The following is a 13,168-nucleotide window of genomic DNA, read 5'->3' as shown; positions in this document are numbered from 1 at the left end:
GCTGTTTTGTAAACCCATTCTTGAGGAAAAGCTTGGCTAGATTAGAGTTGTATGTGTAGTCATATATATCATATGCTAGATGAGGAAATCATTTAGAAGAACAGTGTTTTTGTTAAAGAGAACGACCCAGGGACATTTGAACACCTGAAAATTCAAAGTCAAAATTATCCTTTTATTAACACAACCAAATCCTTGTGAAAGATGGAAATACAGTCTTTAAGGGCCACGTGCTGATCCTCTTCTGGTTGCTTAGCAAAAGGCAGTTCTGGCTTTGCTGGAATAATTTTTCTGTCATTCCATGCTCACCACCCACTTAGGCCCTTGCATAATATAAGAAAGGAAAATGTACTGTGCCTCACCTGCTAGTCTTTTTTGACTGCCAAATGTCACTTTACACCTGACTCTTTTTAGCACGTTTATAGTAACTTAATTCAGGAACTGTATCAGTTGCTCTTGGACTCTTAATCCAGAGGATTATAGTAGGAATTTACTGATTTTCGTATTAGTCCATTTGAAAATTGCAGGGCCAAGCATTTTATGAGGCCTTCTTTTGGTTCCCAATCACATACATGGTGCTCTGAACCCAGGAATGGGGAAGAAAATTCATTCACACATTTGGTAAAAGACCTTGGAACAGTACAATCTCTATGCATTGCACAAAATAAATACAAGCATTCAGTGATAGAGCAGTGAATCCCAAATGAGACTCTGTTTCTCAAATAAATCTCAAAAGGCTCCAGCAGTCTTTTTTTAACTGTAGAGATACCTGTCTGGCTCTACCGTTATTCACTGGTCGTATTCTCCTGAAGTACGTTGATACATGTAAAAGCCCAGTTAGATTTTTTTCTTTACTCTGCATTGCCTAATGTTTATCTCACTTCTCTATTGGTACTAGAGAATCTCTTGCATATTTTTGTTCACAGTCCTTGCATAACTGTCAGATTTGCTGGATTATTTCACTGAGCAAGGTTTAATGACGTGTGGTTTGTGCATGAATATTATTTTTTGTGTGCTTTTGGCTTTCGTTTGCCTAAAAGTATTGCTAATGGGAGCTACTATGAGGATGGTCCAATTAGAGTGAATCGTGATACATTAGTGGTAGCGGACAGGGACTGAATTTGATTGCACTAAGCAAAGAGTAATGGGTAGGAAGTTTGGGGGAGGAACTGGGGAGGGATACACTGAAATGAAGTTAATGCTTGCCAAGGATTCAGAGTGAATTTGAAAAAAAAACCAAATATCCTGTTCTTCAAACAAAATGTTTCTGTGAGAATCATAGTGTTTTATCTCATTCGTTTAATCTCTTTTAGAAGAGAGTCTGTGTAGATTAATTAGGAGTTGTTTTCAAAAAGCCTTTTGAATATGAAAAGTGTTTTGCTTTATTATTATCATTTGGTCCTGCGAGTAACAAAAACTGTACCAATTTGAGCTCAAAGAGTAAAAATACCAGTCATGGCTTACTTGGAGTCATTTTAAGACTTTTTTGGACAAAGATGTAACTCACTGGTCAGTGTTTGGGCCTCAACTGGGGTCCAAAATCACTGTGGATATAAACCCTGAAAGCTCTCAACTATAGAAAAGGGCTCTATTTTATGCTTTCTGTTTATGCCCCCAGTTTTGACTATAATTGAGTATTGAGTGAGGATGGTGGCTATTATTCTGTTTTACAGTAGTTCTATTTCTGCTGCGTTTTGCTTTTTGCTCCATTTAAGGAATTAGAAAACTCTACCCACAGACAGACAGACGTGTACACACACAAAGTCCACATGCCCATACACACTGATCCCCTACAAACAGTTTATTGCTTTCATTTAAAGTTAGACTGCTTCTCTCTTTGGATACCTTCTGCCTCCACACATGCCCTGGGAAATCTAGCTTTTTAATGCTTACCAGCAAATATCAGCAGTATCTTCCCTGTAATTTCCTCCCTAGACTGAGGAGGATTTGCAGAGAGTGACTTGACAGACCCTTCCTGTAGAGCAATTTGATGGTTTCCTCTTGGTCCTTTTCTGTTCTCTGGGATTGAGAGAATGGTGAGAGACTGAAGACCTCTCTTGCTTCCCTCACATTTCTCCCAAAATTTCATTGCAAGACCACATTGTGTTCTCTAATTGCTTTCTTTCTCTCTCACGCAGCAATGGGACCTAAGCGGCATTTCCAAGCCACACAGTTAGTTCTGTAATGGGTATTCACTTCATTCTTGATGCATTGTCAAAGCACTGTGCTATCAGCTTGCTGTTCTTCCATGCTACCTGAGATACTGAGTTTGAGTTTGGTAGCAGCTCTTTTCCCCTTTAAGCAAGACAAGTTTCTCACAGATTCAGATTTTAAGGCAACAGATTTCACAGATGCTTTGGCAATTACTGAAGTGTAAAAAGAATTGGCCTTTTTTTACATTGTTTGCTTAAAAAAACCAACTGATATATTGGTCTTATTCATTATTTTCAAACGTTTCTGTCTATGATTGTGTCTGAAGCTTAAAAAAAGAAAAGGTGAACAACAAGAATTTCATGTAATGCTAGAAACTCATTTTTAAGGGGGGGGGAGGGGAAGTCTAAGATGCACTGTCAGTTTGTGGCTAGGCAGTTCTACCTATCTGCTATATAGTGGTTGGATGTGAGATTGGATGTGAATCAGTCAATGAAAGCGTATCAGGAATCTTTCTACAAAACTCCAGTCTCATTTGAGTAGCTGTAATATAGCTCTCCTCCTTGAGTTATATCCCATTTATCTTTCTAAGTAATCTACGGCTGCATTTCAGGTTTTGCCAATCACTGTGGCATTAGCAAGCCCTGCTATGTTAACTTGCTTATCCCTTTCAAAGAATATTTATGCTGAGATGAAACCTGATGTGGATCTCTAATGCATGAAAGGGTGGGTGGAGAAAGGAAAACAAAATTATCCTAAAATGTCCACCAAGGAAAACGTCATTGAAATAGAATCTGTGTTTTCTCTGAAAGCAGGAGAGAAGTGCTGGGAGTCTTGTAGCGCATATGTGCATAAATGAGCTTACTCAAGTTCTGGTAGTGGTCTGGTAAGGGATTTTGAAGGTTTTTCTGAGCTCTGTGCTGCTGTAGCTAGATGATTGCTGATATAAGGGCATACTACTGGAGCTTTTTAAATTTACTAAGAGTAAGTCTTTCTTTCTTGTGGAGGAAAAAAGGGTAATGCAAGAACATTATTTTATTTGACTTTTCATTATTTGATATGCTAAGCGTTTGTAGTTGACTGGCATAGAAACTACAGGCTAGCAAGAGGGCCAGGAGCTTCTTCAGGTCCTGGGACAATCTACAAATAAAATCTTTTCCTGAGAGTGCATAATCATTTATCTGGGTCCCCTCTGCTCCTCACTGTTGCAGGTCTTGAAGGAATTCACAGAATCACTTAATTTTTGTTTTTAAACCCAAATAAGATACACTAAGATTATGTACTACAAATATAAAACTTAATGTGGCTTGTTTGTGTTGTAAAAGTAAATAAGATAAGTAAATAAGATCTTTCAGAACACTTTTCTAAGCTCTTTACTCACTAACTTAACCTTTTTTTTTTTTCACCCCACCAGGAATCTTTAATGACTGGAAAACTCAATGGATCATGTTTTTATAATCTAAGCTATTTTTATGTTGACTGTGCTGTAAACACATGGAGGAGCTATAAGTAAATGTTCTGTACTGCATGATGAATTGGATTGCTACAGTCTGGAAGAAAGCAAAATAATAATTTCATTTCTGTGGTGATTTGTGTAGCTTGTGGTACAATGCCAGAAAGACTAACGGAAATGCTTATGGATACATGGACTCCATTAATAATATTATGGATTACCCTCCTTCCTTCCATTTATATGGCTCCAATGAATCAATCTCAAATACTACCAAGTGGATCCAGTGCAGAACTGAAGAGGCTAACTGAAGAACAGAGAGTTTTGAACCGTTCCAAGAGAGGCTGGGTTTGGAATCAAATGTTTGTATTAGAAGAATTTTCTGGACCTGAACCAATACTAGTTGGCCGGGTAAGTCAAGATTTGTTTTTTCTCTGAATATGCAGTGTATAGCATGTGAAGGTCTTCAGGTATTTATATTCTTCTAAGAAGTTCAAATCTGAGATACTTTGTTATTCTGAAGTTCCTCTCTAATGTCCACAAATCCATGCTTTAAATAGACATCATTCGAAGGATATATTTTTCTGGTTAACTGCAGTGGAAGACTATTGGAAAGGCTGGGGACTTCAGGGAATGAGATAACCTGTCTAAACTTGCTATTTACTATAAAATTACTCATATTCCATTTTTACAACAAAAATATAGGAGCATGTACACATCCATCTTTTAATATCATTAGTCACCACACTTTATCAGCTGAAGGCTCTTCACCAAAGCAGTTTGTGTAAAATGTTCCTATTTACATTCATTCAAAAAGGTTGTTATGCTTATAGGTCATTTTCCATCTCCAGCCCAATTACACAGAAGTTTTTTATGCTCTGAGAATTTGTAGAAATAAATACATAAATGAAAATACATTAAAAGAAACTGTGGTGCATTTATAGCAAATTTCAAGTTGCTAGTCTGTATATTTATAGGGAGGTCCTGGTATATATGTATATAAATAACACTATTGCCACAGTATTTTGTAGTCTAGTTTCACAGTTAGGAAGATGAAAAGACCATAGGGAAAATTATCATGTTTTTTACCTGTGTTCTAGCTTGTCTTTCACCTTACCTTCTTGATTCTTGCCAGGCATTAGCTTATTTTGTAGCCCTGTATTGCTCTCAACCAGTGAATCAGACTTGCACGTTCTCTAAAAAGAGATCATGTGTCATCTGCGTTCATCAGGAAACCTGCTTAGAAAAGAAGTAACTGCTCCTAAATGCATATTTGACCTAAAGTGAGTAGTCAGAAATACAATGTATGTTCATCATTAGATTTCAGTTCCCTCTGAATAATCAGGTATGCTATGATCATATTTCTTAGCTATTAGAACTGTGTAAAAAAATTGAGATCAGATATAATGGATGTCATTTCATCTCATGATAACTTTGGAAATTCTCTAGGTAAATGAATAGTTTATAGTATAATGGCACAAGTGGCCATGGCTATACCTATAGAAGAGTATAGAGATTAAGTGCAATTTTGATTGTTTCAATGAATTAATATAAAAACAATTGTCAGTTGTCCTCAGATTCTTTCTTAAATTTTCCTTAATTTAATCACTTTCCAATCTTCAGGATCAGATGGTATAATGAGTTTTAGATCCAGTGACTTTTGGGAGCTATGTTAGTTTCCATTTATATCAGATAATATATATGTTTAAATATTTTTTCTCTGGTCAGTATCATATCTCAGTTTCAGAGGGATAGCAACAGACTTATTTCAGATCTTCAAATATTTTGTCCAGCCTGTTATTTTCAACATGTTTTAGTCAAACCTTTAAAATGATTTTGAGCTGCTTTTGTCTGAGTACCTTGTAGTTGGTGCTTGTAGTGCTTTGAATTTCCAAGTGACTTCAAATCTTAATATTTCTACAAGAGGTTGTGGGTATAATATTCTGAATTCTTCAAATCATTAGTGGATAGAAAGGGGTGGGTTAAACTAAGCCAAACCGATAAAGACATTATCCCATCTTCTGCTGATGTTTTGAACAGAATTCGCTACTCTAAAACGCTACGACAATCTGTTTGTTGACACTGCTGCGTAATTAAAACACTGTATGACATAGATGGCAAAGAGCAAGAAATGAAATTTGCTCTCACAGAGAGAAATCTTTGGTTTATTCCTGAACTCAGGCTTAAAGTATTGTAATTGTTTTCTGTGTTTATCAATATCCCCAGAAAATCATCCTTATTTCTGACTTATTTTCCTTTCCTAAGGTTCTTGAGTACTATGGGCCCTTTCAAACTCTGCTGAAGTCGTCAGGAATAGAGGTGCTCCACAGCTTTCAGAGCTGCTCTTAATCCTTCCTGACTTTAAAGCAGCAACTCCCTCTTTCATGGTTCTTGGCAATCCTTACTCTCAAAACTTCAAGGTGTGCAGAATGTCACAAGGAAAATGCTCTCCTTCTTCGCGAAGCTGGGCTATGACATTTTTGTTCTCTGTTATCCTCATTGGTTTCTTATCCATTGCAATTCAAAAATATCCTCCTTTTCAGAACTCACAGCAGATTTGCACTCTCTTGCCTAGTTCCTCCTCATCTCTTTTCTACTTGTGTTCTTCCTCCAACCTTTCCATTTTGCCCCCTGCCAATGGCTTTTGCACAGCTGGGGTATCTCCCTCATTCTGTGGTTTTATCAAGCATTTTTCTGCCATATGACTTGCCTTGAATTTTTTTTTTGGCCGTACTTTGAATGAATGGCACTCTGTAAAATGTCTTATAGCGAGTTACTGTACAGAGGCATAATACTGTGGAGAGAATGATACCACACACGTATGCCACTTGATTTGCTGCGTTTTCTGAGCACAGATGTGCTTTTGTGTTGTTATGTAGGCAGTGTGGTTCCTACGTTCTTTTTACTTGTTTAAAGTAAAAGTATAATCTCCAAACAAAAACCATATTTGGCAGTTCATTGATTTCAAAGGAATATTCTTGAAGCAAATCTAATTATATGGATTTTTGATGGCATTTTTTGTCTGCTTTTACGCTACTGTAAGGTGTATGTAGTACCTTTCTCACAGTAGTGTGTAATTTGTACAAACAGGTAATTAGATACTCTTGTTAGTAAATACAAAAATAAGTTTTTGCACTGACAAAAATAAAGCAGAAATTGATGCATGTTTTCAAATGTACCTTTAAAGCCCACTGAAAACTCAGCCCTAAAGAGTTGCTCGCGATAATTCTGATACTTAAATAATGTTTCATGTTAGTAGGTGGAAAGGCACTAAATAGCAGCATGTGATTCTAATGGCATTCAAAAATGTATATCAGCAAAATAAAACTGAAAAATGATTTTAGTCAAAACATATATCAACAGAATGCCAATACTTTCTAAAAATAAAAGCCTAAATATTGAGTCTTTGCATTATTTCTATTAGAAAGATATCATAACAGAGTTTCCAGAATGCTGAAAAACTTTAGCAGGACAGGATTTGCAGGGATAGCTAATATCTTTTCAGAAGAAACAGCTTCTAGGTATAAAAACCCTTCCCCAGAAGTGTTGCAGTACAACTGCCCAGTCTTCAAAGACACTTAATTCACTTCTGTTTTGCACCAATATATATTAATAGCTGCATGCTCAGTGTATTCTCTCTAACAAATGAAATAATCTGGGATAAGACTAATAGGAGGATTTAATGTGATTTCTTTCATAAAGCAAAGTGATTTTCTTCAATGTCTTGAGTAAAGGACAGGAGAAAATCTTTTGCTTTTAATCTTGGACTGCTTTCAATGCATTTGAAGAAGATGCACTTTTAATGTTAATTTTGTCATTCGATTCGGTAGGAATAAGTTCAAACTATTAAAATGAGCTCTGAGTTCACACATCTGCAAAAAAAAAAAGTATGAGTACTTATCTCAGGATGGTTTCAGGATAAATGAGGTTTGTCTATAAAATGCTGCAAAAATTCTTGTTTTCCTTTTTGTCTAGAATGATATTTTTATTGTATTTTGGCTCATGATATCATAATAAATTCCATTTGGTTTTAAGCTGTACATGTAGAAATATATATATACTTTTCTAGAAACCTACAAAGCATTCTTTTTCATGTTCATGTGACATACTCAATGAGCCTAGTTTTCTTCACAACACAGAAATGTAGATGTACAAATATCCTTTTATATTTCTTTTTATTTTTTGCTTCATCCATAGTAATAGGTATGTACCTTCCAAAGCTGCTATGTCTGCTTTAGAAGGCCCTATATACTGCATATCTTTGTCAGCAGTTTGCAGGACTCCCAGTGGCTGACAACCTCATTCGGCTGTAGAGTGCTGTGTCTTGTGACACTGCATGCTGTCCCTGTGGACTTGATTAGTTAGATAGAACTTTTTCTTGATATACACTGCGGCATGTTCTTAGTCTCCTCAGCGTGCGTTTACAGCACCATGGCAGATGTGCTATGAAATCTGTGGTGAAGCAAATGCCACTGTACTTTCACTGGAGACCGCAGCTGAATTCACAGTGAAATAGACAAGATAGTTAAGAAACATTAGAAAACTAGATTTGGGGCACAGAAGCAGACTTCTGTTTTATGGAACCTATAATGTGCTATTTCTGATGCGTTAAATGGGATATGACCTAGTCTGATGTAAAAACTTGGGCTAGTTAATGTGTTAAGTTGTCATTTATAAATGCAGTGCACAGAGAGAACATAAAAGAGCATGAAGGTGACAAAATCTTTCAGTTATTCTTATTCTCTGACTGACCACTAAATGAATCAGTAATTAAGCCCAGACACAAAAGAGCATGAACAGTCCTTCAGACTGGTGCTGCTTCTGCGGTATCACTCCTCCTGGAGCACCCTCCTGTTTCTCCCAGCACTTTCCCCAGACTTTTTTCAAGTTACCTCTTGCCAGTCCCAAAGTCACATTTTGCAATGACATTCTCTGTGCTGAGAGATCTGTAAAATGGGCTGACCAGGGAAGAGCAGCCCTTGTGTTGCATGCAGCTGATGAGCAGGTTGCAGAGGGCTGCTGCGCCAGGTCTGTGGCAGGTGACTGGTGGGAGGGCTGCACTAGCCCTGGAGCAGTTGCTCTGAAAACCCAGGAAGGGGGAGGGAACAAACCGGAGGAAAGTTACTGAGCTGTAGAAGGAATGTGGCCAGTTCAACTTTTTCCTGCCTTGGAGTCTCAGGCAGTCATTTTTTATCTGTGACGTTGGAGCTGCTCTTCCTCCCTTCTGACTTAGGTAGTATGCATCTTCAGGCTCTTACATGCAAATTCTTGTATGTGGCTTCTGGGGTCAGGGAGCTTGGCAACTCCTGCCCTAGGGACTGATGAGGATTTTTGCCTTGATATGTGGGGCTTAGGATCAGGCCTTTAGAGGACGAGTAATTTTCCTGTAGGAGGAGCAGTAGAGAGCTATGATGTTTTCACAGTTTGGTGCTTCAGGCTGTGCTACTGTGAAAACTGAACCTGCAAATGCAGGGAACACTTATAAATAGCTTCAAGCTGTATGTTCTGCAAAATACATGCTTTATGCAGTCTTTGATTTCACTGCCAACATACATTTTGTCTCTTAACGAGAAAATAGTAAAATCTTACTGGTTTAAATTTACAAATAGTTCTGTGAAGTCCGAGGGATACATACATGCAAAGTAAACAAGGTTTTCATTAAACAAATGCTTTTTGCATGTTTTCTTTATTCCTGTATTGAGGTTGTGATTATAATGTCTGCCTGAAAATACTGTCCTATTCAGTGATAAAAACAGAGTCATATATAATTCTAAGGATCTCATTACTTGAGAGGTAAATTATGTACTGCTTCTCCAAACGAAAGAAATCATTGTGAAATATAGGTGTAGTAAAGCCTTTGTTTAGTTTTCGTATATCATCCTATGTTAATGCATTGCTGAAGTTTTCACATTTAAAACTAGAGAACTGAGAACTCCATGTTACACACATTCCTTCTCTTTTCCTTCTGTTTTTTTTTACTATCTATGATTTAAATATATGCCATAAAATATTCAAGATTTGAAATACAGCAAAGTCAACATTTGCTTTCTGAACCCTAGATTTTTTGTTGCTGTTTTGCAACTTTAATTATATACTATTTTTCCTACTTATTTTTAATAAACTCCCAGAAGCTGAAATGCATCATTCATTTTTCTACTGTATTTTTAACAGAAATTACTAATTCCCCCTTCCTTTTACATGCTTCTGAAGGAGAGGAGATGACTGTATACTTCACAGAATGTCCCTGTTTACATGGTCTAAATCAGCTTTGTCAGCAGGAGTATAAGTAGTTCTGAAAAAAGCTCTTCTTAATTAAGTATTGCTGCAAAGCCAATAAATATAGTATACAACATTTTATGTAAGCTTGATAAAAGTAGTGTTTTTAAATAAATATTCCCAAGTCTACACAAATTTCATTTGTTTCTTTTTAACTAGGTACAAGCTCAAAGAAATTTTTTTCCTGGCATGCAACAAATTTAAACAAGTATGAACAGTTTGATTAAAGTGAGCCAACAGCGTTTACATTTTTTTAATACAATGTAAAACTCATTTTACTGATAGCTTATTCTGCTAACAAACAATAATCTACCTATCTTCAGAATCTCAAATCACATTTCTATATGTTTCTGGGATTATCGCTGGGAAGGCTTGAATGCTTTCATGATCCCCCATCTCCGGTCTGGGGGCATGACACAAACATAATTTAAGTATATAGAACACTTACATATCAGCTAGCACAACTGGACTGATGATAACTTTAAAGAGCCATTTCATCAGATAGGGGAGTCGCTTGTGCTTGCTTTCTCCATTTCTGCTTCATGCTATTAGAGCAGTAAACTAAGAACGTGGCACATACCAGTATGGGCCACTAATGTGGAAACGCTGAAAGTACTGCATTGTAACGTCAAGGTTTCTTATGAAGCCTGCATAGTAGAGGTTCAAGCTACAAAGCACCCGCCACCTTCTGAGCCATCTGTATTTTCTTTACTAAAGTGGGAACACTTCTCTGATGTGATTGGCATCTTAAATTTTAGATTGCATAAACAGTAAGTATAGAATAACATAGAAGAGTTTTAAAAAATGGTATATACAGTGGATATGATTGCACTTTGTTTGCTTAGGCTTTTAGATCTCTTGGTGCTACTTTAACATTATTATCACTTAGATTTCCTTGTAATGTTTTTCTAAAGCCACATGGATTTTTACTCTTCTGAAAAAAATAGATAAAATTGAGAATTCTTTTCCTTCATGAAGAATTAGAAGCTTGTGTCCTTTTTTTCAATATGTTGATCTAAACACTTTATTTTTCTCTCAATGAATTGAAATGTTTTCCAAGTATGCATGCAAAATACCAAAGTGACAGTATGAAAAATTAAGTAGAGCATGAAGTTTACAGATGCATGAAGTTTATTTGAACTCCCCAACATGGCTTTTGCAAATGGTTTTCAGCTTCTACCAGTAGAGACCCCCTCTGACGCTGTCAGGGTGCCTGAATTCCATTTGTCAACGTAGCTACCAGTTAGTGCCAATTGTGATGGTGCGTTGCTTTGCGAACAGTGCCTATCCTTTCTGAACGTGACAAACACTTTCTGTAGGCCACTGAGAAGCCATCAGATGGTCGTGACCTCCCGTAAGTGACAGGGGACAGGTTTTGGACCAGCAAAGTGAAAGGGTGTGTGTATTGTTATCAGATCCTGATATGATGTTCCTCAGTTTGCCAAGACTCAAGTGTAGGATGCATGTAATGAAGACATTAAAAATGATATATGCATTCAAATGAGAAATACTTGGGGACTAATTCCTTTAGCATGTGCAGGCTTCCAGACAGAACTCTGAAGCTGACGGGGGTGATACCTCCTGAGCTGAATTACTTTTGAGAAAGGTCAGCTTTTTAGCTGATGCACAATTCTGCATTTTTAAGGTGTAGTAAATACACATTCATAGTAATGCAAGAAAAATCAGTCTGTATGTGAAAATAACAGGAAAAGGTTTGCATAGATTATATGCCAAGTTCTATTTACAACGTTTTTCTCTAGTAAAGGGAGAGAAGAAAAAGAGGAGTCGTGTGTAACAGACCCAAGGACTTCACAACTAAGGGTTTTGTTTGTTTTTGATGAAGCCAGGGATGCTGATGCTGTGCAGCTTAATCTTTGGATGTGAAGCAGTCAACTTCATTACAGAAACAAGTTACTGCAGTAAGTATTTTAGGCAATGTTTAAAGGTATCTGTTATTTGAAAACAATGTAGGGCACATGTAGCTGAAAATAAATATAGACCCTTTTCCTAAATATATTTATGTGAATATTTATGTATCTGAGTGGCCTCTTTATGGCCCCTGAGGACACCTCTAGTAATATAGAGTAATGTATAACTTTTCTTTTTCCTGAGGACTCTCTATTAGCGTAAAGATTCCCCTTCCGTAATTTCTTTCAAAGCCTTTATTTTACAGCAGGCATACCAGTAGCTAAGAAAAAGTAAGTGTAGCTCTCCCTGGCGACTATCAATGCCATTCCTGAATTAACCAGAGGAATCATTAGGAGCAACATAAGAAATCCCTTTTCTTGTTTCGGGGTCTGAGCTCAATAACTCTGTTACGCACCCAGCCCCTGGTGAATAGAAGCAAAGCTGAGAGTGAGCATTTCAACTTGATATGCTGTGCATTGCTGTTAGATCGCCTCAATGAGAGGGAACGTAGTGAAATAAAAGACTGACTCGGAGAAGATCACTGGAGGCAAGGAGCCCCGTTGTAGGTAGAACGAGCAAAAAATACTTCCTAGCAGTTCAGAGTGCCCTGGTCATCCGCTGGTTTAAATCCAGAAACTATCTCGTCTAATTTTCTTTTCCCTTGCTGAGAGAGCTACTTACATAGAATAGGGATATTGAGGAGAGAGAATTTTTAGTATACTGGTGGTGGGCATCCGCAAATGAAATGCACTAAGCATTAGGGAAGCCTTCTGGATGTGCAGGGGATGGGGAATTAAACCAAACCATAGCTGTTTTATAACCTAAGGTCATCAAGCTAAAAGCATCATTAAGAACTATGACATGTTGTACACTCGATCTAAGAAATCAGTATTAAACTGAATGGGGAAAAAATATTTTTGAATTAATTTGGGATAATCTGCAACATAAGGCATGCTGATCCTATATGCTGGAGCATGATGCAAAATGCTCACAACCTGGTATTTCTCTGCTAAGAGCTTGATGAAAATCTAACATTTTTATAGAACAAGTTTTCTAAATATAATTACCAGCGTATTTACTATTCCCTTTTCACTCTCTCTCCTTTTTTTTTTGAAAGTATTTGTTTTTTAAGCAACCTGCTCTCCTATTATTATGCAGTTTGATGCATTTAATGCAGACCATTGGCACACTTTGCAATTCCTGTTGTTGTCTTGTCATACAGACGAGAAAATACAACGTCTAGAGGCAAAATGTTTGTTTCTTCCTTTCATACAAAATCATCTGCAACAAGACTTAATGCCAACACAATATTTCAAATTTATTAGTTTATTTCTGCTAATTAATTGGTCTTGATTATTTTATTGGATATCCCACATACTTGCTAGA

General features: G+C 36.9%; 1 protein-coding gene across 1 annotated transcript in view; it reads left to right on the top strand.

The window, feature by feature from the left end:
* Positions 1–13,168, top strand: part of CDH8 (cadherin 8) — a 153,729-nt gene that overhangs the window by 11,472 nt on the left and 129,089 nt on the right. Inside the window, exon 2 of the mRNA XM_009669844.2 lies at positions 3,563–4,009. Coding sequence (XP_009668139.1) covers positions 3,758–4,009 — 252 coding nt within the window. The 5' untranslated portion in view covers positions 3,563–3,757. The remainder of the gene's footprint in view (positions 1–3,562; positions 4,010–13,168) is intronic.

Source organism: Struthio camelus, chromosome 10 (assembly GCF_040807025.1).
Source record: "Struthio camelus isolate bStrCam1 chromosome 10, bStrCam1.hap1, whole genome shotgun sequence".
NCBI lineage: Eukaryota > Metazoa > Chordata > Aves > Struthioniformes > Struthionidae > Struthio > Struthio camelus.
Note: the sequence above shows the minus strand (reverse complement) of the source record. Positions and strands in the feature narration are given on the sequence as shown.